The following is a 24,785-nucleotide window of genomic DNA, read 5'->3' as shown; positions in this document are numbered from 1 at the left end:
TTTTACAAGTACTTTCGAATAGTCGGATGCATCTACCACTGGTTCGGAATGCCTTTCCTACCGAGTAGAACCAGCAAGAAACTCGGCGGTTGCTCTTTTCAAATATTTGATATAGGTACAAGATTATGCCATGTATAAAATACTATTTGCAGTCTTGTGCGTTGCCGGAACGAGCTGCAGGTCAAATCCACACTCTTTTATCATTTAGATAATCTTCAATTGTGTAATATATGCTTTTTTCTGGAGCATATTTTTAATAGATTTTTTAAACTTGTGCAAAGCTAAGTCCAAAATAGTTTGCGGGATTTTATTATATAAGGTTAACCCACACCCATACCCATACCACATACTTTGCTTAGACTTAAGACAAAGTTAAAACGAGACAGAGCCATATATCTCTCCTATAAATCTGTCTCGTTTTAACTCAATTAAGTCTGAGCAAAGTCAAAGTGCGCCCTATAGATCTCAGCCTTAGATCGCAAGGTGCAAGCGTCTAGATTAGCCATACATCGTCGAACACCGTTAATTGATATACGGTAAACAATGTACGGTTGACTACGTTCCAGTACGGTACATAATCATAGGTATTGTTACTCTAGTCTGTGTTCCCAGTTTTTCATTCAGCTGGTCGATTGCGGAAAAACTGCAACAATCATTATTACAATCGCAATTCATATGATTGCCTGAATCTATAAAAGGAAAAGGTGACTGACTGATTGACTGATCTATCAACTTCATGACCAACTGTGTCGCATACGTGTCCCTGAATCCAACAGTAATCTTCGTCCACGAAAAAATAAACTTTTCGTGGTCCCACATCATCGCACTGTTGCTAGATCTATGTCACCTATACCCCGTTCATTAGCATCATTCAACGCGCTTTTGGACAATAATGCTCAATGGGACCCATTTAATGATGGCTCTATAATACTGGTTCGGGAGTTACTGAAGTACGCTGAGAGCATTACATGAATATGTCATTCAATGTTCTCAGCGTACATATTCAAAATCCTTTGATTTTTTATCGTTTTGTATTTTATGTCTTTTTTCTTGTACCTTTATTTGTATTTAAATTTATTATTAATTATCTAGTTAGTGTAAGTGGCACTGCCGTTCTAATAAGATGTAAAAAAAAAAAAAATATAAAAAAAAAATCAACGCACAGCTCAAACTACTGGACGGATCGGGCTGAAAGGCATGCAGATAGCTATTATGACGTAGGCATCCGGTAGAAAGGATTTTTGAAAATTCAACTCCTATAAGGGGGTGAAATAGAGGTTTAATAGTCGCGGACGAAATCGCGAGCATAATTTTGTAGAAAACATAATATTCCATTACTAAGCTGAACACCGTTATTTCATACCATAGATTACAGAATTTCCCTACTCGGCGTTTCATACCTACCGTAATATTACAAAGACGATTGCAGAATAGCAGATTTCGTACAAGACAATACAATAGGGTACTTAGTACTTACGTTCGGCCTATTGCGATGTCTAGCGTCATGAGACAGTAAAACAAGCCAATTGCGAGTCAGGCTCGCACACTGAGGGTTCCGTACTATAGTCGTATTTTTTCGACATTTTGCACGATAATTCAAAAACTATGATGCATAAAAATAAATAAAAATCTGTTTTCGAATGCACAGGTGAAGACCTTTCATACCCCACTTGATATAGTTATCTTACTTCGGATATTGCAAATACTAATTATTAGTTCATGGCCACAATTTTTTTTTTGTGTGATCAACCCTAAATTCACGGTTTTCAGATTTTCCCCCTAAAACCAGCTATAAGACCCACCTACCTGCCAAATTTCATGATTCTAGGTCAACGGAAAGTACCCTGTAGGTTTCTTGACAGACAGACAGACAACAAAGTGATCTTATAAGGGTTCCGTTTTTCCTTTTGAGGTACGGAACCCTAAAAATTAAGTAATCCGTGCTAAATAATTGAGAAGTGAAACTGTTCAAACTTTCTTCATACTCATTCTAATAATAATATTAAATGACGTGTTGGTTTCCGTCTTTACAGGTTACGAAGAGACCTACACGATATCGCAGCTATCACCAAAATCAGCTGTCAACGAAAAACTACAAGGTGACGAGTCACTACAAACAAGTAATGTAGAAAACTTCTTTAATTTAGAACCTAGTGCCAAATATGACATCGAAGAACAAAAAGAACCAGAAGACTTATCAGACCAAGACACTGAATACCATTTAATAGTAGAAAGATCAGTAGAACCTAACAGAGGTATTCGATCTATAAACACAGACGAAATACAGACATCGAATAATAATGAAATCGACAACGAACTAGATATACATAAGAGAAAGTACCACGAAATCGTTCCAACGAAAACTGCTAGTTATATAAGAGATGAGGAAGACATGATGATGTCTTCAGGGTTCGGGGATAAATTAGAGTTCAGGTTTCCGGGGGAAGAGAAGAGGGCTCCGAAAGGTCGTGCACTAGCGCCTGCGGGGCCCAAACTCCGACCATCAGCAGTGCAACCTCCAACCTTCGCGACGGCGAACTTTAACCAAGGACGACAGAACTCTGAAATCCAAAACATTATCACTGGTATCGTTAAACTTCTAAACGGCAATGTTAACGTACAAGCCAATACACAACTAAACGGGAGACCACGTCCTTTAGCTTCTAGAATCAATAACCGTGGGCCACCACGCATATCTGATGTTCCTCCAATACCAGAATTTGATAAACCGCTAACACCACCACCTCATTCTTACCATCCAACGAAGATACCACCACCGTATCCATTTGATAGACCTCCTGGTGTCAATTTGCAAGATCAAATTGGACCACCTATGTCTAATCGACCGAGTTTTCATAGACCTTTACCTCCGTGGCAGCGTAGACCAAGGCCACCGTATAACCGAAGACCAAATCCTGGACTACCAGTGTACAAACCCACTCTGATCCCACCACCTGATAACCCAGATGATAACAAAGATGAATTCACTTTTAATGAAAATGAAAGTCATTCAGAAAACAATATACACGATCATAATAATCATCGTGATGATATACTTGCTTTTATCACTACTGAAACAACAACTGTTAGAAATATCACAGAAGATACTGAAAAAGAAAATCAAGTTACTAATGCTCCTGAAACTACTAGTACAACTGAAATAACCACTAGTTCAACTACAACAACGACTACAGAAGTTACTACAACATCAACTGAGAAAACAACAGAAAAACCAAAACCTACGGAAACAACAACACAGAAAACCACAACAGAAAAACCTAAGACTGAGAAACCGATTAAACTAGAAAAGGATAAGAAAAAAGATCAATCGAATCCAGATAAAGATAGATTAAAAGATAAATATCAAATTGAAGATAAACCTACAGAAAAATCTACAGAAAAACCAGATAAAAATGAAACTATAGTTAGTATAGTGAGTAACATTCAACCAGTACTAGAACCATCGGTTGTAGAGACTCCAACATCAACTATACTATCCATTGCTGCTCCAACACCAACTGAAGGCTTAATAAGCCATGCACCAGCCAGCAGTGAAGCTACAACTGTACATATTGATATTAAAACGTCATCGATTAACACTCAGCCTTTACCAAGTAAGTTTTATTTCTATTGTAATTTTTCCGTTTTGAAACATAGGCTTACGCTTGACGACAATGATGCTTCATTAATTCTGGCCTACTACTGAGCACAGCTCTACTCTAATAAGAGAAGAGCTTGTGAGTTTGCAGACTTCATAGATCTAAGAAAACATTATGGAGAACTCTCAGGTATGCAGGTTTCTTCACGATGTTTTCCTTCACTAAAGCAAGTGATATGACACCGTTAAAACGCACATAACTCCGAAAAGTTACACTTGCGTGCCCGGGATCGAACCCCTGACCTCCAATTAGAAGGCGGACGTCCTAACCACTAGGCTATCACAGCTTTACCAACTTAATAATTATTTGTACACAAAAAAATACGCACTGAATTAAGAACTTTCGTTTTTAGAAATTGGTTAAAAATAAATTCAAATTCAAATTCAAATTCAAATTCAAATTTCTTTATTGCGAATATGGGTAAACAGTGCAGATATTACAAAACAAAAAGGTACAGCCAAATAGGAACTCATGCTTTTTGGTATCCCGATATTTCCCATCAATTAAATCCACAGCATCTCAAGGTATACCATACCAGCCGTACAGACCCCGTCCTGGTATAGTCCTGGACGACACCGACTTCAAACCCCACGGCTCCCGCTACAGGCCCCCTGATGCCCCCATCATCACTGCGGCGGAGACACATTTACCAGGGTACGGGGAGATCTTCGATGTCACCGTCTCCGCTATACAGGGACCTGGGGAGAAAGGAGGAGCTGGTAAGTAAATTAAATCCACAATATCTCAAGGTTAACCTTGAAAGGGTATGGCAGTATTTATTAAACCCATAAAAAAATCATTTATTTCCACCAAATACAAAATCATATTTTTGTTAGTATTGAGACCTTAAAACTAATTATTATAAAATTCTTACCAAAACAATACTGTGCACCTGTTTTCCGAACTAGTAGAAACTGTGTCTCGGAAAACAGGGCCTCCAGCTCGGTGAATACAAAGCTAACTACATACTAACTAACATACTAACTAAACGAAAGAGCTAAAGAAAATATTATGTGCGTGGAAGTCCATGTTATTTTTTTATTTTTTTTTTATTTTTTATTTTTTTATTTGACTAACCAACAACATTTACACATACACAAGTATTTACATACAAAAGGATTTATAACTAAAGGACACATAGCATAAACGTTAACAACTGGCTAGTACAAAAGATTTAGGTACAATGATGTTATGACTTTAAAAGGCAGTTATCTGTGTGTATGTGTGTGTTTGTGTGTGCGTGAGTGCGTGTGTGTATACCATACCCCTTTTGTGTCTACAGGCATTGTACTGGAACGCTTGTTAGTGCAAATTATCCGCGTAGAATGAGAAAATCCTCCTAGACATCCGAATCAAATTGTGCCGGACTGCTACCGGCTAAAAACCCCTCCTTTGGCCAAGCAATAATGTTCCCGACAAATTTCCCTTGCCAGGAATCGAGCCCGGGACCTCCCACTGATAAGACTACAGCGCTCATTTTATTCATCACTAATATTTTGTTTTGATTGTATGAAGTCTATGTATAACTTGTATTTTCATTCCTACTAATTTTTATGTTTTTAATTTAAGGTAATAATATTCAAACACCAGTTACAATGGTAAAATGTATAAGGCTCATCAGACATTGTTTCAAGCTATTGTACCTGCATTTTATTGAATAAATCATTCATTCATTCATTCACCACTGCGGCAGATTCCCAACGTCATCCTAAGCCGTGGTCCGAGCCTCACAGGAGGCGCCTTTAGGAGGATGTTGCTCCCCGACCTCTCATATTATTTCTTCGAGCCCTAGGGCGGAGCTTTGCGCTCCCCCCGGTGACGCTGTAGCGGCCAGTAGGGCCTATGCAGCATAGTCAATCCGAAACAACACAACACTGCGCCAGGGAGGACATCAAATTCCAATCAAACTAAACTACCCATTTTATTTCCAGTGCACGTAGAGAGCATCAACCTTCACCCCACAGACCACGACATCATAGTATCCCCATCTGGTGACCATGGCTTCGTCTCCATAGACGGCAAGAGGACCTACCTCAACCTCTTCGACACTCCCACCACCAGCATAACACCTACCAAGGTCCAGTCTGCTCATCAGACATGTAAGTACATATCATTAGCCCAGCCGAGTTTCTTGCTGGTTCTTCTCGGTAGGAAGGGCATTCCGAACCAGTGGTAGATGCCTCTGACGATTCAAAAATGCTTGTAAAAGTTTAGTTGAATAAAAAATATTTTAATTTCATTTCATGTCATTTCATTTCATTTCGTTTCGTTTTGTTTCGTTTCGTTTCGTTTCGTTTCGTTTCGTTTCGTTTCGTTTCGTTTCGTTTCATTTCATTTCATCGCCACAATTGCAAGCAGATGGCGCTCCTCACTCGTACGAAGAAAGTAGATCTGCAACTAAACAGTACGCGACAGAAAGTAATGTATATCGACATTTAGAATAGAATAGAATAGAATAGAATAGAATAGAATAGAATAGAATAAATTTTATTGCATTAACTGTGTAGGTACATTAGGTGTTATACTTGTTATAAAGTTCTAACAGTTCAGTTCTAACAGAAGGAGATAGCAGATTTGAAGAGCGATGTTTCTATCGTTGAGACCGAAAAAACGTCATATAGGTATGAGTGTCAGAGACCACGCTCTACAAAGCCGAAAGTATGTCATTCTAAAGGCCGATGTACATTACTTTCTGCCGAGTACTGTACATCAATTGGATACGAACCCAAGCCTTGACTACTCACATCGCTCTCACTAGATGGCTGCACGATAGCATCCTCAAAAGTGAAAGGAGAACACGCAAACCTGAATCGCACTACCGGAGTTTTCTGCAATCTGCACTATATAATATAGAATCTTCAAGACACAACCGTCGGCCTAGATGGCGCTACTGAGTAAAACCAACCGCTCAGTGGGAGATCTTCACTAAATTACACTTTTTGATGGTCGGTTGTTGGATTTGTAAGATATTATAGTGGTGATAATTGGGTATTTTCCTACTTTTGAATTTGATAAATATTATTACTATGGCATTAGTAAGGTGTGACGTCAAAATGCTATATCGCTATCTCTGTCTAATCGGAAATATTTAAATGCTTATAACTTTTTTGTTATTTGATCGATTTAATTAGTTTTTTTCAGTTTACGTCATTGTTTTTATCCTTGTTTATAATAAAGTAATAAAAAATTGGAGTCAGATACCCAATTATATAGAAATCTTGTCTATTCCATTCTACAATACTTTACCATTAAAGAGCCTAATCATTCTGGTCTTCTTTTCTTCCAGCATCATCACACTCAACCCTGGGACCCTCGCTGGGCACAGGAGTGGCGATACCAGCAGACGACACCCCCCTGCCCTCACCCCCACCCCCACCACAACCACCCAGGAGACCAGCACATCCTCACCCACATTCTGGCCCTGGACAAAGACCACACACGTACAGACGCCCACAACCCACTGTCAGGTTAGATATGATGATGCAGCGGACCTAAACTAAGGAGCCATTTTCTCCTCAAGATGTCCACTGCTGGACATACATAACGTGAATGCTAGCAAAAACTTTTATTGTTATACTAGCTAAACACAATTCAATACCAATAATTTTGTAGTTTTAGTGATTTAGTATCTTTCAAACCCGCAATGTATAGCATGCAAAACTCGGGTCAATACCCCGCCTACGACGCGGCATTGACTCCGAGTGGCCTACTTACGCAACGTTTGCTGACCTTTAGCGTCAGTCAGATGTTTTATTTGCAACTAGCTGATGCCCGCGACTTCGTCAGCGTGGATTTAGGTTTTTAGAAATCCCGTGGGAACTCTTTGATTTTCCGGGATAAAAAGGAGCCTATGTCCTTCTCCGGGATGCAAGCTATCTCTGTACCAAATTTCGTCAAATCGGCTGAGCGGATGGGTCGTGAAAGGCTAGCAAACAGACAGACACACTTTCGTATTTATAATATTAGTATGGATATATCGTAAACTTTTTATATTTTTTGTCGCTTTTTTTTGGTATCATATCAGTAATCATCAGTACTACCACCCGTTTTCGTTTTTGCCAACGTTCTGGTTACACCCTGTATGTTTACCCTGTATAACATTTATTTATTTTATTTATTTTTATTTTTCATGTACCAAAATTGTAGCTACAAAGTAATAATAAATAAAGTTACATCGGAAATGCTTATCTCTAAACACAGATTTCTTCCAGCTTCCCATTCAAGGTTGTGAGTAAGGCGTATCAAGACGTGGAATGGGTCTACGGTACTAGAATCTAATAAACTACATAAATATCTTATAATAAATACCCAAATCAACTTATATACAACAATAATACTTATAATAAATAATTATATACATAATATATGACAAATATAAACATGATGGTTTGTTCGCTTATAGAATTGACACTTGCATCGTTGGGGACGACTCCACGTGTGATCAGGCACAAAACGAAAAATGCAGGACTGAAGCAGGTATATAACCTTTATTTTGAACTAGATTTACATTTTCAAAAATCCCATGTTAAATCATTAATTTTCCGGGATCAAAAGTAGCCTACGTGTGAATCCCATATGCCGTTGCCGTAAATGTTCGTGAAAATATGCCGTTACTAAAATTCAAGCGAGAAATTTTTGAAATTCTCAATCGGAAAAATTATTACAGTGTAAAAGAATATCTTAACGACAATGTGGCTAATTCCTTTGTACACAATCTCTGAACTAAACTAAAATATCACGTCTAAATCTATTGCTATCCCTTTCATAATGTTGCTTGCGGAAAAGGAAAGCACTAGAATTAGACGTGATATTTTAGTTTAGTTTAGAGATTGTGTACAAAGGAATTAGCCACATTAACATACTAAAAATAACCAGTTAACCTAACTATTTTAATGTTACATCTATAATCTAGTAATCTATAATATTGTATACTTTGACTGCGTAATCTATAATCTATAATATTGTATAATTAGTAATTTGTAATAGGCTAGTTGACACTTTTTTTAAGTAGGTCTTAAATGGTTAATATTTGTCCTATTAGATCAAAAAAATTAACACTATATTTTTTTGCGCCCTAAAAACCGTAAAACTTTAATTTTAAAATATATTTTTCTTAGACAGGTGAAAACACTGTCGGCCATGTTTGGCCGATAGATTATCTGTGCTCTGACGTCATACATTTGTAAACAACAGCATAACCTCCCAAAGTTTAATAAACATGACTTCTATACTAGTTTACATGAAAAATATAGTAATTATCGTTATTGTATCATCCGAGAATGTAAAAACGCATCGATAAAGACCACAGGAAAGTTGTGGATTAGAGTGCCCAGTGAAATAAATATACGTAACACGCGAAGACTTGCTTAAAGGGATCCTATATCACTAACGACTGCAACCCAAATTTATTTTTGCAAAGATCAGTTTGTTGTAAGTCTTACTTAATAACTTATTCAATTTATAAAGAGAAAACGATATTTTTTACGTTTACTATGAGTTTTTGGAAATATATAAAAACTAGCTTATGCTCGTGACTTCGCCCGCCTGGACTTCATAAATTTCAAACCCCCATTTAACCCACTCAGGGGTGGAATTTCAAAAAATCCTTTCCTAGTGGATACCTTCTCTTTACCTACAAAGAACACACCCACCAAATTTCATGTATCTAGGACCAGCTGTTTAGATGTTTAGGCTGTGCGTTGATATAAGTTAGTCTGGACTTGAAATTTTTTATATATGGATACTACGTTAGTCAATAGGGATGACATTTGTTTGTTTACATATTTAATGACGTCACATCATGGCTGACAGCGTTTTCTGAGTTTCAAATAAAAATAAAAACTGTATTTTTTTAAATTGGATTCATATATCCATCCTGCGTTTTTAATAATTGTTATTGATATATTTCGTTGTCTTAAGCAAAATACTATAATAAATAATCATTTATTGGACGAAATTAGATATGAGTCAAGTAGCCTATTGTACTGTTTGACATTATATACGAGTATAATTAAGTGACTAAAGTTTTCGATTTCTATTATAAATGTATAATTATGTTAATATTAAATTCAAGCTAAATATTTGCACACTGTCGGTGACAGTCGATTGTGTAAGGGACTATTGTGTTATTGTTAACTTGTTATGCCCACAATTTTGCAAATAAAACATTTATTTATTTATTATTTATTAATCATTGGAATTTGTATTGGAATGTCTTCCAGGTATTTCCAGCTGCCAATGCCGTCCAGGATATGCCAGAAGAATCCACAGGGATCCCTGTAGGAGGGTAGTCTCACTTATAATGAATTTGAGGGTAGACCGAATATATGACAGAAAGGTTAGTTCCTATTTTATCTTTTTAGGGTTCCGTAGTAAACAAGGAACTCTTATAGTTTCGCCATGTCCGTCCGTCTGTCCGTCCGTCCACCCGTCCGTCGGTTCTCGGTTAATCTCAGAGACTATTAGTGCTAGAAATCTGTAATTTGGTATGGATATAAATATTAATCACGCCGACAAAGTGGTGAAATAAAATTTTGATAATTTTTTTTTATGGTAGCCCCTACTTGTAAAGTGGGGATGATTTTTTTTCTCGTCTACCCCATAGTGTGGGGTATCGTTGAATAGGCCTTTTAAAAATACTGTGGGTGTGGGAACATCATTTTTCGATTTCTAGATCCGTTTGTAAAATATGATGTTTTAAAGTGTTAATTTTTATTAGAGTCAAGTGTCATGCAGATAGGGCATCCGCTAAGAAAGGATTTTGAAAATTCAACGCCTAAGGGGTGAAATAGGAGTTTGAAAGCTTAAGCTCGTGACTTCATCCGCGTGGACTACACAAATTTCAAACTCCTATTTCACCCCCTTGAATGTTGCATTGAGCGTTGAATTTTCAAAAATTCTTTCTTAGCAGATGTCTACGACTACGTCATAAAAGCTACCTGCATGCCAAATTTCAGCCCGATCCGTCCAGTAGTTTGTGCTGTGCGTTGATCAGTCAGTCAGTCAAGTTTTCCTTTTATATACAGGTATTTTTATATACATATATACAGGTGTAACCAGAACGCTGGCAAAAACGAAGATAGGTGATAGTACTGATGATCAGTGATATGATACCACAAAAAACGTCAAAAAAATTCCTATATGTTATAAATTTCACGATATATTGCAAATAAAACATCTGACTTACGCTAAGGGTCAACGAACGTTCCAGAAGTAGCCCACTCGGAGTCAATGCCGCATCGTAGGCGGGGCATTGACCCGAGTTTTGCACGCGGTTACATTGCGGGTTTGAAAAATACTAAATCACTAAAACAACAAAACGAGGCAAATGGTTATTGGTATTGGATTGTGTTTAGGTAGTATAACAATAACGCTAAGTTTTTGCTAGCGTTCTGGTTACACCCTGTATAATATGTATTTCTCTATATATAAACGGCATTCCGAACCAGTCTAAAATTAAACTAGTTAACGATTCAAAAGCACTTGTAATAAGTCTACTTGAATAAAAATATATTCTATTCTACTCTAAAAATGAATCGCTTAATGTGTTGCTGATCGCAAATCTCGAGTACAGCTGAACCGATTTCGGTAATTCTTTTTTTATAATATTCCTTGACGTACGGGGATGATTCTAACGGAAAGAAAAAAAATTAAAATTGCCTGAAAAAGAATCTGTTAGGCGGTACAAAGTTTGCCGGGGCAGCTAGCTAGTATTGTATATAGATTAAATAAAATATAAAAATAAACTTGTAATTCCCGCCTCTAGGCTCAGTAAAGTTAGCAATTCATTTGCTCGTAATTCCATACGTTTCTATAATAAGCTTCCAGAAGACATATTGGAGATGTCTCTCAACAAGTTCAAAGTTTTCATTAAACGTAAACCTGTGTGTGACTTTGTGATAGTTCTAATAAGTTTCAATAATTTTGTAAAGTGGTGATAATAAAAAGAATACCCGGCTGAGTTTGTTGTGGGCTCTTCTCAGACCTGGGCGCGTTTGGAACCCTCGTAGCGTTAGTTTTAAGTTTGCGTTATAATTATCACCATAATATCTTACAAATCTAACACCATACCAGACCATCGATATGAGTAATTTATTACCTATTTTGAAAAAATCATTTGACTTTGACTTTGACTTTGAATATTTTCAGGTCGCCTGGGACGCCAAACTGGCTGACAAAGAATCCGATCCTTACCACCAAATGAGCTACGAGGCCGTCAGAGCGGTGGGTATTTCTACATTTTCCATCTAGCACTTTGACTTTGCTCAGACTTAAGATTGAGTTAAAACGAGACGGATTTATGTGAGAGATATAGCTCTGTCTCTTTTTAACTTTGTCTAAGTCTAAGCAAAGTATGACCCTCCCGACAAAAGACGCCCTAAGCACGTCCTTAACGATCCTGACGACCAAATAATGACCGACAATGCCCTCTATTTCGCAGGGCTACACAAATCAATGATACAGCGTGTTCGCCGGCGAAGACGGGGTCCGAGCCTCGCAGAGACCACAGAGTGCTCTGTCTCGTTTTAACTTTGTCTTAAGTCTAAGCAAAGTATGACCCTCCCGACAAAAGACGCCCTAAGCACGTCCTTAACGACCCTGACGACCAAATAATGACCGACAATGCCCTCTAATTCGCAGGGCTACACAAATCAATGATACAGCGTGTTCGCCGGCGAAGACGGGGTCCGAGCCTCGCAGAGACCACAGAGTGCTCTGTCTCGTTTTAACTTTGTCTTAAGTCTAAGCAAAGTATGACCCCTCCCGACAAAAGACGCCCTAAGCACGTCCTTAACGACCCTGACGACCAAATAATGACCGACAATGCCCTCTAATTCGCAGGGCTACACAAATCAATGATACAGCGTGTTCGCCGGCGAAGACGAGGTCCCCGTTATCCTGAGCCGTGGTCCGAGCCTCGCAGAGACCACAGAGTGCTCTGTCTCGTTTTAACTTTGTCTTAAGTCTAAGCAAAGTAAGACCCTCCTGATAAAAGACGCCCTAAGCACGTCCTTAACGATCCTGACGACCAAATAATGACCGACAATGCTCCCTAATTCGCAGGGCTACACAAATCAATGATACAGCGTGTTCGCCGGCGAAGACGAGGTCCCCGTTATCCTAAGCCGTGGTCCGAGCCTCGCAGAGACCACAGAGTGCTCTGTCTCGTTTTAACTCTGTCTTATCTCACCCTAAATCCAATCCAATCCAATCCATCAGCCTGTTTGCGTCCACTGCTGGACATAGTCCAAGAGCACGCCACCAAACACGGTCCTCAGCCTTCCTCATCCACCCGCTCCCCACCACCTTACCGTAATCGGGAATAGCAGGGCTGCCGGGAACTGGGGGCCTTTGTCTGTTGGCGCTGCTCATTAGAAGTAATGCCCATACTGACCACGCTGGGCAGGCGGGTTGGTCAGCGCAGGGCTGTAGGCCATTTCGCACCAGTGACGCTGCTGCCCGTCTCTGGTCTGTGTTATTTAAAGCCAAGCCATTTGGAATGGTTATCCCGCCATTCTTCGGTCGTCATATCTTCGTCCGCTGATTCGCAGGGGGCAGGTAAGGTTGACATTTGGTGTGTTAAGATGTTAGTGCACCCCCTTACCCCCCCTAAATCCGTCCAGTAGTTTTTGAGAGAAAGAGTAACATATATACACACAAACTTTCGCCTTTATAATATTAGTGTGATTTACAGATCGACTCGGCGTTCTCGATGACTCCATTCTCGGATGACTTCGTGAGTGGAACAGTCAATTCGATACACAAGGGAGACGAGGACCATAGAGGGGTTTACGTCAACTATACGGTTTTGGTAAGTATTTTCAATTTTTAAAACGTTAAATGAATGAATGAATACATGAAGCAATAAATAATGAAACTATGAAAGAATGAACGAATGGATGAAATGAATGTACCTATATAAAAAAATGTAAAAAATTACAGTAGGTACCAGTGGCGAAGTGTGAAAATCTGAAAAAGGGAAGCCGGAAAGTTACCTACCTACCTAATTACCTAAAAGAATATCAGCTGTTCCCCATCGATTAAAGACGCTTTTTGTTTTCAAAACTCGATTTAGAAAAAATACTATCGTTACGTAACAGGAAATCTGTTAAACAACAATCTATGTGAATTAAGGTAATTTCTAATGTTAACTTACCAAAATGAATCTAAAATACCGCGAACTTACACTTATTAGTTATTAATCACTAGCACCAATTTATTATATCAAAATAAAACACCACTAACAACTTTAAAAACAAACGTGCATGGACGCTTCACAAAAACAAATAATAAACAATCAAAATCAATATCAAATCACCCTTCAAAATACAAAATACTCAAAATAGTAGCATGTACCTGTTAAAATAATACTATTAATATAATTTTTAATTTGGAGGTATAATACGGTAACTCGGATTCTAGCGGCTTAACTACGTCAAATTTGTCTGACCTGTCAGAGTTCCAAATTCGTATTCGCTACTGGGCCAGATTAAATTGGTGGGTTCCAAACGTAGAGCGAGACAGACCTAGTTCGCTCCTTTCGCTTTCGCTAGGGAAATGAAAGAGATAAATACTAAGCAAAAATCTAACTAGGGAATCCGATATTTTACGGCTTGTATGGTGTAGGACTGTAGACATGTTACTTACCTACATTAGCTGTTATGCTTTTAACTTAAATTAGTAATAACAAAAAAAAAAATAGCATTTGTGACGATTGAACCTTTGTATTTACGAACGTATTACCGAATTTATGTGAATAGTACCTACTTACGCTATATTATGCCAATTCTTAAAGGGAAGCCGATAGGAATCGTGTTATATTGACTCTTCGCCGCTGGTAGGTACACGGCAGAAAACAATGTACACCGGCCTTTAGAATGACATTTCGGCTTCGTAGAGCGTTGTCTCTGTCATCTACGTGACGTTTTGTCGGTCGCAACGACAGAGAAACTGTACCCGTAGTACAAGATTTTACGTCTCACCAAACCAAACCAAATTCGAGAGTCGAAATACTTCCGCGTTACAGTAAACTGGATCTTAAATGCCTTGTTTTAAAGCTCAAGTTTGTCTACACTTCTACAGCCAGCGCTCCAAGCGGAAACATTGCGAAATTAAAATCAGTGGCATTGAATATTTGACTTCAATTCAAGGCTGTTTAGGTCCATTTTACTATAACTATTAGTATTTCGACTCTCGAATTTGGTTTGGTTTGGTGAGACGTAAATATCTTGTACTGTTATCTCTTTCTAAAGGTCGATGTACAATATTTCCTGGCGGGTACCGTATGTGGATATTATGTTAGTCAGTCAGTGTATGCTTTTATGTGTTTGTCTTGTTCCAGATGCAAGAAACCCCAGAAACTCTGCGTACTGCGGTAGCCACAGACATACAGAAGCATATAATTGGTGTCATAAGACGAAGATCCAATAATATTGGCGCTTCGGCGTTATGGGTAGATAGCGTTGCGGGCAGCGTATTGCCTTTAGTAGGTAAGTCACATGTCGGGTACAACTTATACATGTCGGGTACAATTTATACATGTCGGGTTCAACGTATATATCATATCGGGTTCAACTTATACACATCGGGTTCAACTTATACATGTCGGGTATAACTTATACATATCGGGGTCAACGTTTTTTTTTATTTTTATTTATTTTATTTATTCAGAAACAAGTTAGCCCTTGACTGCAATCTCACCTGGTGGTAAGTGATGATCCAGTCTAAGATGATAGCGGGCTAACCTGGAAGGGGTATGGCAGTTTTTATTAAACCCATACCCCTTTGGTTTCTACACGGCATCGTACCGGAACGCTAAATCGCTTGGCGGCACGGCTTTGCCGGTAGGGTGGTAACTAGCCACGGCCGAAGACTCCCACCAGACCAGATCAGAAATTTAGAAATTATAAAATTCCAAACCCCTGCCAGGAATCGAACCCGGGACCTCCCACTATTAAGGCCACAGCGCTCACCACTGCGCCAGGGAGGTTGTCAAATATACGTCGGGTTTGACTTAGACATGTCAACTTGTACGTTTACATATCGAGTGCAACTTATAATATAGGGTTCAATTTATACATGTCGTGTACAACTTATACATGTCGGATTTAACTTACACAATATGTCGGGTGCATGTTATAATGTCGGGTTCAACTTATACATGTCGAGTTCAATACATGCCTAGTTTAACTTTTTTTTTTAAACTTAAAGCTAGCCTTATCTAATTACTATATAAATCATGACCGCGTGGAATGGTGCCAAGAATACTGGCTGCATTTCCGCGCTGGACAGCCAGGCTGATCCGTTGCGCAAAAAATGAGCCAGCCCTTCTGTCACCAGATGAGGCTATTAATCGCGGTGAAATGTCTCGTAAAAACTAGTTTAACTTTTACATGCTGGGCTTAACCTATACATGTCGGCTCATGTTATAAATGTCGGGTTCAACTTATACATGTATGTTTGACCCCAGTCGAACTTTATTCAAAAGTATTTATATAATATATCATATATATATATTTTTTTTAAATAGATATAGCGAGCAAGCGAGCAGGCGGGTCACCTGATGTTAAGTGATTACCGCCGCCCATGAACATTTGCAGCACCAGAGGAGCCGCCGATGCGTTGCCGGCCTTTTAGGAATTTGTTGGTCCGCCCCTTGAATAACCCCATGTTGTAATCTAGTGGGAACACCGCCGATGGGAGTTGGTTCCACAGTTTGCACGTGCGTGGAAAGAAGGATCTGGCGCAGCGGACGGTCGAAGTGCACCAGACACCCAGATGGTGAGGGTGAAATTCCTTACGGTGGCGCGCGGTGCGGTTGTAGAAAAAAGAGGGTGGAATAAGGTCAAAAAGCTCCTCAGAGCACTCCCCATTATACAGGCGATAGAACACGCATAGAGAGCTAACGTCTCTGCGGTGCTCCAGGCTTTCCAACGAGCCGGTTAGTTTGGAATCGTCCACAAGTCGAACAGCCCGCCTTTGGATCCGATCAAATTAATATATAAATATATATATCATATATAAATGTCGGGTTATATCATATATAAATATATATATCATATATAAATGTCGGGTTCAACGTATACATGTATGTTTGACCCCAGTCGAATTTTATTCAAAAGTATTTTTGTTACAGATTTAGACGAGTGTACTAGTTCAGACTTTAACGACTGTCACGCACTTGCCGTTTGCACCAATACTTGGGGCGCTTTCAGGTGAGATCAGTACCCTTATTATAAACTAGCTTATTCCCGCGACTTCTTTCGCGTGGACTACACAAATTTCAAACCCCTATTTCACCCCCTTAGGGGTTGAATTTTCAAAAATCCTTTCGTAGCGGATTCCTACGTTATAATAGCTACCTGCATGCCAAATTTCAGCCCGATCCGTCCAGTAGTTTGAGCTGTGCGTTGATAGATCAGTCAGTCAGTCAGTCAGTCAGTCAGTCACCTTTTCCTTTTATATATATATAGACTAGTAGGGTGCGTGGGTGCGCGGACCACTGAAGTGGTCCGCGAGCATGCAGCGTTGGTTTTTCAAAATGTGGACTTTATTCGCCATACATTTTCTATGGAAAAATAAATTCCGCCATCTTGAATTTTTTTTCTATTCATCGAGTAGACCTTTGGATCTTGATAATCTTTTGCGAAGAAACTACTCTTCCATCTTTTATACTCCCCGAGATAGACAACGACGAAGTTTGTAATGGCGGCCATCTTTTTTTCGCCATTTTGAATTTTTTCAGCTCATTGGCAATTGGATGACGTTTCGAATGACATTTGCTCGAGCACCTCCCACCTATCTTCAATACCTTAAGCGTGCTCTTCATCCGTCTACGAAATCCTCAATCATCAGCTCTCTCCTTATTTTTAACCGACTTCAAAAAAAGAAGGTGGTTCTCAATTCGTCGGAATCTTTTTTTTTTTTTTTTAATGTATGTTCCCCGATTACTCGAAAACGCCTAGACCGATTTTGAAAATTCTTTTTTTGTTTGAAAGGGTATACTTCAAAGTTGGTCCCATTTCAATTTGGTGAAGATCTGATGAACATCTTCGAAGATAGATACTGGAACTCCTCAACGGATAAGAGTAAATTGCTCGCGATCAGTGTAATAGCTTAGTAAACTGTAGATTTTTAACCAGTCATAGCATAATTCCATGGGACCACTAAAAATTGTGAAATAAATTTTTTTTACAAAAAAAATAAAAACCGACTTCGTTACACAAACACTAAAAATTGAAAAATAATTTAATTTATTACCGAATATATTATGTATACAAGAGTTAATATAGTTCCATAATAATATTTTTTGGGGTCGGTGCCATTGTGGAGTCCCATAAAAATATGAAGTCTAGACGATTCGCGCAGCTAAAGCTAATTGGCACCGGCTTGTGTTTATTTGTTGGTTCATTGGTTTGTTGGTTTGTCCTTCAATCATGTCGCAACGGTGCAACGGATTGGCGTGATTTTTTGCATGAGTATAGATAAAGACCTTGAGAGTGACATTGGCTACTTTTTATCCCGGAATATCAAAGAGTTCCTACGGGATTTTAAAAAAATTTAGTTCCACGCGGACGAAGTCGCAGGCATCAGCTAGTTATGTTAAGTTGCTACCTTACTTAAAGCAGCCTGTGAAAAATCACAAAATTTCAAAAATATATTTTTTCAGGTGCGCTTGTCCCGACACGACACTGGACGTGTCGACAGTCGCGCACAGGTCGGGTCGCGACTGTCGTGCGTGCGCCGCGTCGCACTGCAGCGAGCGCGGCGTCTGTCGCTACACGAATGGGCAGCCTTATTGCACGTAAGTACTACACGGCCACAAGATTGCAGTCCACGACCCTGACGTGAGAATCGAAATTGACTCGACAAAGAATCGAACACGAATCGGACTCGAGTCGAATAAGAGTCGAACTCGAGTCGAACAAGAGTCGAACTAGAATCGAACTATAGTTGAACTCGATTCGAACAAGAGTCGAAGAAGAGTTGAACTCGAGTCGAGGTAGAGTCGAACTCGATTCGAAGAAGAGTTGAACTCGAGTCGAAGTAGAGTCGAACTCGAGTTGAACTCGAGTCGAACTAGACTCGAACTCGATTCGAACAAAAGTTGAACTCGGTTCGAACTAGATTCGAACAATAGTTGGAACTCGATTGGAACAAGAGTCGAACTCTAGTCGAACAAGAGTCGAACTCGATTCGAACTTGATTTGAACAAGAGTCGAACTCGATTCGAACTAGAGTCGAACAAGAGTCGAACTCGAGTCAAACTCGAATCGATCGCCAGTCTAGGAAAAGTACGTGCAACTTGAGTTGTACTAGAGTTGAATACTAGAACAGCAGAAGAATAAAATTGCCATTTTGGCTGGCTATCCTTAACACAGATCTAAAAATCTAGCTAGGATAGCCAGTTCTTGATCTTGTACCATTTTTTATATTGTATATGCTTATGTCAACAAGCACGCAAATTTGTTCAAGATCAAATCAATGTATGTGTGTAATCTAGATGATTGAAAAATAAACGTTTTATTTATTTATTTATTTATTATTTTCTCCATTTTCCAGATGTACCTCCGGCTACTACGGGTCGACGTGTGAAATGGATGGAGAAGTTATAGGGGTGGCGGTGGGGGCTTCTCTTGCAGCTGCGTTGGTCATTGCATTGACTTTAGCTGCTCTACTATCTTGGAGGTAATAGAATATAAATCACCCACTGCGCAGGTTCAGCTCAGAGATCTTTTTTAAAATGAAAATCTCTACATAGTCTTCTTCTTCTATATATATAAAAGGGAAAGGTGACTGACTGACTGACTGACTGACTGATCTATCAACGTACAGCTCAAACTACTGGACGGATCGGGCTGAAATTTGGCATGCAGATAGCTATTATGACGTAGGCATCCGCTAATAAAGGATTTTTGAAATTTCAACCCCTGAGGGGGTGAAATAGGGGTTTGAAATTTGTGTAGTCCACGCGGACGAAGTCGCGAGCATAAGCTAGTCTATATATATAAAAGGAAAAGGTGACTGACTGACTGAATGACTGACTGACTGACTGATCTATCAACGCACAGCTCAAACTACTGGACGGATCGGGCTGAAATTTGGCATGCAGATAGCTATTATGACGTAGGCATCCGCTAAGAAAGGATTTTTGAAAATTCAACTCGTAAGGGGGTGAAATAGGGTTTTGAAATTTTGTAGTCCACGCGGACGAAGTCGCGAGCATAAGCTAGTTACTATACAAATCATACCCGCGTGGAATCGTGCCAAGAATACTGGCTGCATTTCCGCGGGATCCTAAAAGGGTTCCGTTTTTATTTTTGAGGTACGGAACCCGAAAAATAACCACTATTAAGTATTTCTTTAGTATTAAGTTCTTTTAGCAGGTCTACCTTACAAATTTAACCACTATTAAGTATTTCTTTAGTATTAAGTTCTTTTAGCAGGTCTACCTTACAAATTTAACCACTATTAAGTATTTCTTTAGTATTAAGTTCTTTTAGCAGGTCTACCTTACAAATTTAACCACTATTAAGTATTTCTTTAGTATTAAGTTCTTTTAGCAGGTCTACCTTACAAATTTAACCACTATTAAGTATTTCTTTAGTATTAAGTTCTTTTAGCAGGTCTACCTTACAAATTTAACCACCATTAAGTATTTCTTTAGTATTAAGTTCTTTTAGCAGGTCTACCTTACAAATTTAACCACTATTAAGTATTTCTTTAGTATTAAGTTCTTTTAGCAGGTCTACCTTACAAATTTAACCACTATTAAGTATTTCTTTAGTATTAAGTTCTTTTAGCAGGTCTACCTTACAAATTTAACCACTATTAAGTATTTCTTTAGTATTAAGTTCTTTTAGCAGGTCTACCTTACAAATTTAACCACTATTAAGTATTTCTTTAGTATTAAGTTCTTTTAGCAGGTCTACCTTACAAATTTAACCACTATTAAGTATTTCTTTAGTATTAAGTTCTTTTAGCAGGTCTACCTTACAAATTTAACCACTATTAAGTATTTCTTTAGTATTAAGTTCTTTTAGCAGGTCTACCTTACAAATTAAAAAAAAAAATTTACTGGAATTGTTTTTTGATTTTCGCAGCCGAAAATGGTCTCGCGAACAGAAAGCGATGGGCATGGGGTCCCCCGTGTTCAACTACATGACAGCTAACACCATCAAGACACCACCCGTGGGACAACCCCCATACCAGGTAATCATTTATTTGTTACTCTAAATTAACGCGGGAATCATATAGAATAGAATAGAATAGAATGTTTTTTTATTCATGTAAACTTTTTAAAAGTGCTTATGAATAGTCAGGTAGTTTTAATTTACCACTGGTTCGGAATGCCGTTCCTACCGAGAAGAACCAGCAAGAAACTCGGCGGTTGCTCTTTTTAATTTTTCAATTTACAATGTTATTATACCGTACTATACAAGCCATTGCAGCCCCGTGCATTGCTGGAGCGAGTCAAATCCAAGCTTTTTTTAACCGACTTCAAAAAAAGGAGGAGGTTCTCAATTCGTCGGATTTTTTTTTTTTTTTTTTTTTTTATGTATGTTCCCCGATTACTCGAAGACGCCTAGACCGATTTTGAAAATTCTTTTTTTGTTTGAAAGGGTATACTTCAAAGTTGGTCCCATTTCAATTTGGTGAAGATCTGATGAACATCTTCGAAGATAGATACTGGAACTCCTCAACGGATAAGAGTAAATTGCTCGCGATCAGTGTAATAGCTTAGTAAACAGTAGACTTTTAACCAGTCATAGCATAATTCCATGGGGCCACTAAAAATTGTGAAATAAAAATTTTTTACAAAAAAAATAAAAACCGACTTCGATACACAAACACTAAAAATTGAAAAATAATTTAATTTATTACCGAATATATTATGTATACAAGAGTTAATATAGTTCCATAATAATATTTTTTGGGGTCGGTGCCAATGAGGTGCCATTGTGGAGTCCCATAAAAATATGAAGTCTAGACGATTCGCGCAGCTAAAGCTAATTGGCACCGGCACCAAAAAGTATTATTATGGAACTATATTAACTCTTGTATACATAATATATTCGGTAATAAATTAAATTATTTTTCAATTTTTAGTGTTTGTATCGTTTACATAGTCTGCGACTGTATAATATGCTTTTTTAGGAGCATACTTTTAACACATTTTTTAAACTTGTGTAAATATATATATTTTATATATTTTAACTGATTCATGATTGTAAAACAAGAGTCGATCTCGAGTCGAACAAGAGTTCAACAAGAGTCGAACTAGAGTCGAACTCGATTCGAACAAGAGTCGAACTCGATTTAAACTGGAGTCGAACTAGAGTCGAACTCGATTCGAACAAAGTCGAACCAGAGTTGAACTCGATTCGAACAAGAGTTGAACTAGAGTCGAACTCGATTCGAACAAGAGTCCAAACCCCCTCAAAGAGGGCCAAACTCTTTTTTTTATTAATTACTAGCTGAACCGCCCCGGCTTCGCTCGGGTGGAGTTTCGAAATTTGAGGGGGAGGTTGAATTAAATTTTTCTCCTCGTACTTCATGGAATATTATAAAAAAAGAATTAGCGAAATCGGTTCAGCTGTTCTCGAGATCTGCGATGACCAACACATTTGGTGATTCATTTTTATATTATAGATAGGCGCACGCTTGACCACGATTACACCTGATGGGAAGTGATGATGTGGCCTAAGATGGGACGCGCTTGCCTACAAGGTGCCTATTATAAATACTATCTGTCCCGGCTTACTCACGTGTGTAGTCGACGTTAGCCCGACTAGTTTCGAACCCATCCGGGGTCCTTTTTCAAGGGAGTCCGTTCGCGCACGCGCCGCGGTTTTGACTGCGGGACGCACGTGCCGCTGCCCGTAGAGCCCGTTGTGAGAGTGGCTGGGGTGGGGGGGGGGGGGGGGGGGGGGAGATCGTCTCCCGTATTTATAATGGAAATAACTCACGGTAGTTTATTCTTGTGCCCTTCTCAATCTAAGAGAAGACCCGTGCTCAGTAGTGGGCCATTGATCGGTAAATGATGGATATATTTTGCGTTACAGGTAACGCTGGAAGAGAGGATGCGATGGGCTCAAATCGCTGAAGCTATGGTACAGGCGAGCCATTATACGGTGAGATTATTTTTATTAACTACCTGACCGCTCGGGTGGAATTTAGAAAAAAAGGGGGGGTTGAATTTCCAAAAATCCTGGAACACGTATTTTTTCATTTGTTACGGAAAACCCAAATACCAATTTTCATGCAAATAACTTGAAAAATGACGGACTTTCATACAAACTTGCATCCCCCATTTAACCCACTTAGGGGTAGAATTTCGAAAAATCTTTTCTTAGTGGATACCTACTTTTTACAAAGATCACACCCTCAAAATTTCATGTCTCTAAGACCAGCGGTTTAGGCTGTGCGTTGATATATATGTCAGTCAGTCAGTCAGGACTTTGAATTTTATATATACAGATTAAATTGTGGTCATGCACTAATAATTAGTATGTTCAATTTTCGAAGTAAGATAACTATATCAAGTGGGGTATCATATGAAAGGGCTTCACCTGTGCATTCTAAAACACATTTTTATTTATTTTTATGTATCATAGTTTTTGAATTATCATGCTAAATGTCTAGAAAATACGACTGTAGTACGGAACCCTCATTGCGCGAGCCTGACTCGCACTTGGCCGGTTTTTTTGTGTTTAAAAGTGTATATTTCTTTTCACAAATTTGCATATTTCGAAGATAGAAGATTATATGGAAGGGGCTAAAAACCAAAAAAAAAAAAAACAGGGGCGGGTGATTAAGTGATAAATAAAATTAGTTATATTTTGTTAAGTAGGTATATCTATATTTTTCTTTCAATTTAAATTCCTTTACATATTTAACTATTTTATTTTTACCTACTGTTAATCTGTCAAGTTACTCTGTACGTTATTAAGTCTGTCTGTTAATCTATACTTTAATCTGTTAGTCTGTAAGTTAGTGCATGTTAGTTTATAAGCAAAGTTTCACCTGTAATTGAAGACCATACTGTTTATTGTATGTATTTAAATGTGCGGTCTTTTATGTATGGAAGTTGTCGGTGATAAATAAATTAAAATTTTGACCTCTTAGCTAATGAGGTCAATCCAAACTTGAAAAGCAGAAGAAGGAATAATAAAATTCAGCTACCTCACACGAGGATAAATCTTTTTTCTAAAAGCGCATAACTACATGGCAATAAAAACTTATAACAAATCAAATCAAATCAAATCAAATCAAATATTCTTTATTGCACATGTGGGTATGTATGTATATACAGATGTTACACTTATTATAGTTTCACCACAAATAGCCATATTATGGCATGCAAAAAAATAAAACTAACTCCTAAAAACTAAAACCAACTTACTGACTTAAATTACAATTGAATTATCTATTATTACTATTATTTAATACAGTTAATAATTATATTTTATACATACCTACTAGATTTAACAATATAATACAATACAATTTAAAGACTGCTAATAAAATAAATAAAAAATGCTACAACTTATTATAAATTTGTGTCTGTTAAATACTCTTTAATGGAATAGTATCTTTTATGTAGTAAAAATTCTTTAATTTTATATTTAAAAGTTTTAATGTTTAGCTTTCGGTCAGCCAATGATGCTGGTAGTTTATTGTACAACTGAGGTGCCATATTAAAGATACTATTACCAATTACAAAAAAAATAAAAACCGACTTCGTTACACAAACACTAAAAATTGAAAAATAATTTAATTTATTACCGAATATATTATGTATACAAGAGTTAATATAGTTCCATAATAATATTTTTTGGTGCCGGTGCCAATTAGCTTTAGCTGCGCGAATCGTCTAGACTTCATATTTTTATGGGACTCCACAATGGCACCTCATTGGCACCGACCCCAAAAAATATTATTATGGAACTATATTAACTCTTGTATACATAATATATTCGGTAATAAATTAAATTATTTTTCAATTTTTAGTGTTTGTGTAACGAAGTCGGTTTTTATTTTTTTTTGTAAAAATTTTTATTTCACAATTTTTAGTGGCCCCATGGAATTATGCTATGACTGGTTAAAAATCTACTGTTTACTAAG

General features: G+C 38.1%; 1 protein-coding gene across 2 annotated transcripts in view; it reads left to right on the top strand.

Moving 5' to 3' along the window:
- The window catches only part of pwn (pawn), a 59,410-nt gene that overhangs the window by 29,041 nt on the left and 5,584 nt on the right, over positions 1-24,785 (top strand). For both annotated transcript variants that reach the window (XM_034982633.2, XM_069507866.1), the window contains exons 3-16: positions 2,034-3,614; positions 4,175-4,378; positions 5,591-5,758; positions 6,946-7,126; positions 8,062-8,135; positions 9,881-9,996; positions 11,808-11,882; positions 13,354-13,470; positions 15,001-15,148; positions 16,795-16,873; positions 18,328-18,462; positions 19,221-19,346; positions 20,762-20,870; positions 22,724-22,792. In XM_034982633.2, coding sequence (XP_034838524.1) covers positions 2,034-3,614; positions 4,175-4,378; positions 5,591-5,758; positions 6,946-7,126; positions 8,062-8,135; positions 9,881-9,996; positions 11,808-11,882; positions 13,354-13,470; positions 15,001-15,148; positions 16,795-16,873; positions 18,328-18,462; positions 19,221-19,346; positions 20,762-20,870; positions 22,724-22,792 — 3,182 coding nt within the window. The remainder of the gene's footprint in view (positions 1-2,033; positions 3,615-4,174; positions 4,379-5,590; positions 5,759-6,945; positions 7,127-8,061; positions 8,136-9,880; positions 9,997-11,807; positions 11,883-13,353; positions 13,471-15,000; positions 15,149-16,794; positions 16,874-18,327; positions 18,463-19,220; positions 19,347-20,761; positions 20,871-22,723; positions 22,793-24,785) is intronic.

This window comes from Maniola hyperantus, chromosome 27 (genome assembly GCF_902806685.2).
Source record: "Maniola hyperantus chromosome 27, iAphHyp1.2, whole genome shotgun sequence".
In the NCBI taxonomy this organism is placed as follows: Eukaryota; Metazoa; Arthropoda; class Insecta; order Lepidoptera; family Nymphalidae; genus Maniola; species Maniola hyperantus.
The sequence above is the reverse complement of the archived record's forward strand: the minus strand, read 5'-3'. Positions and strand labels throughout refer to the sequence as shown.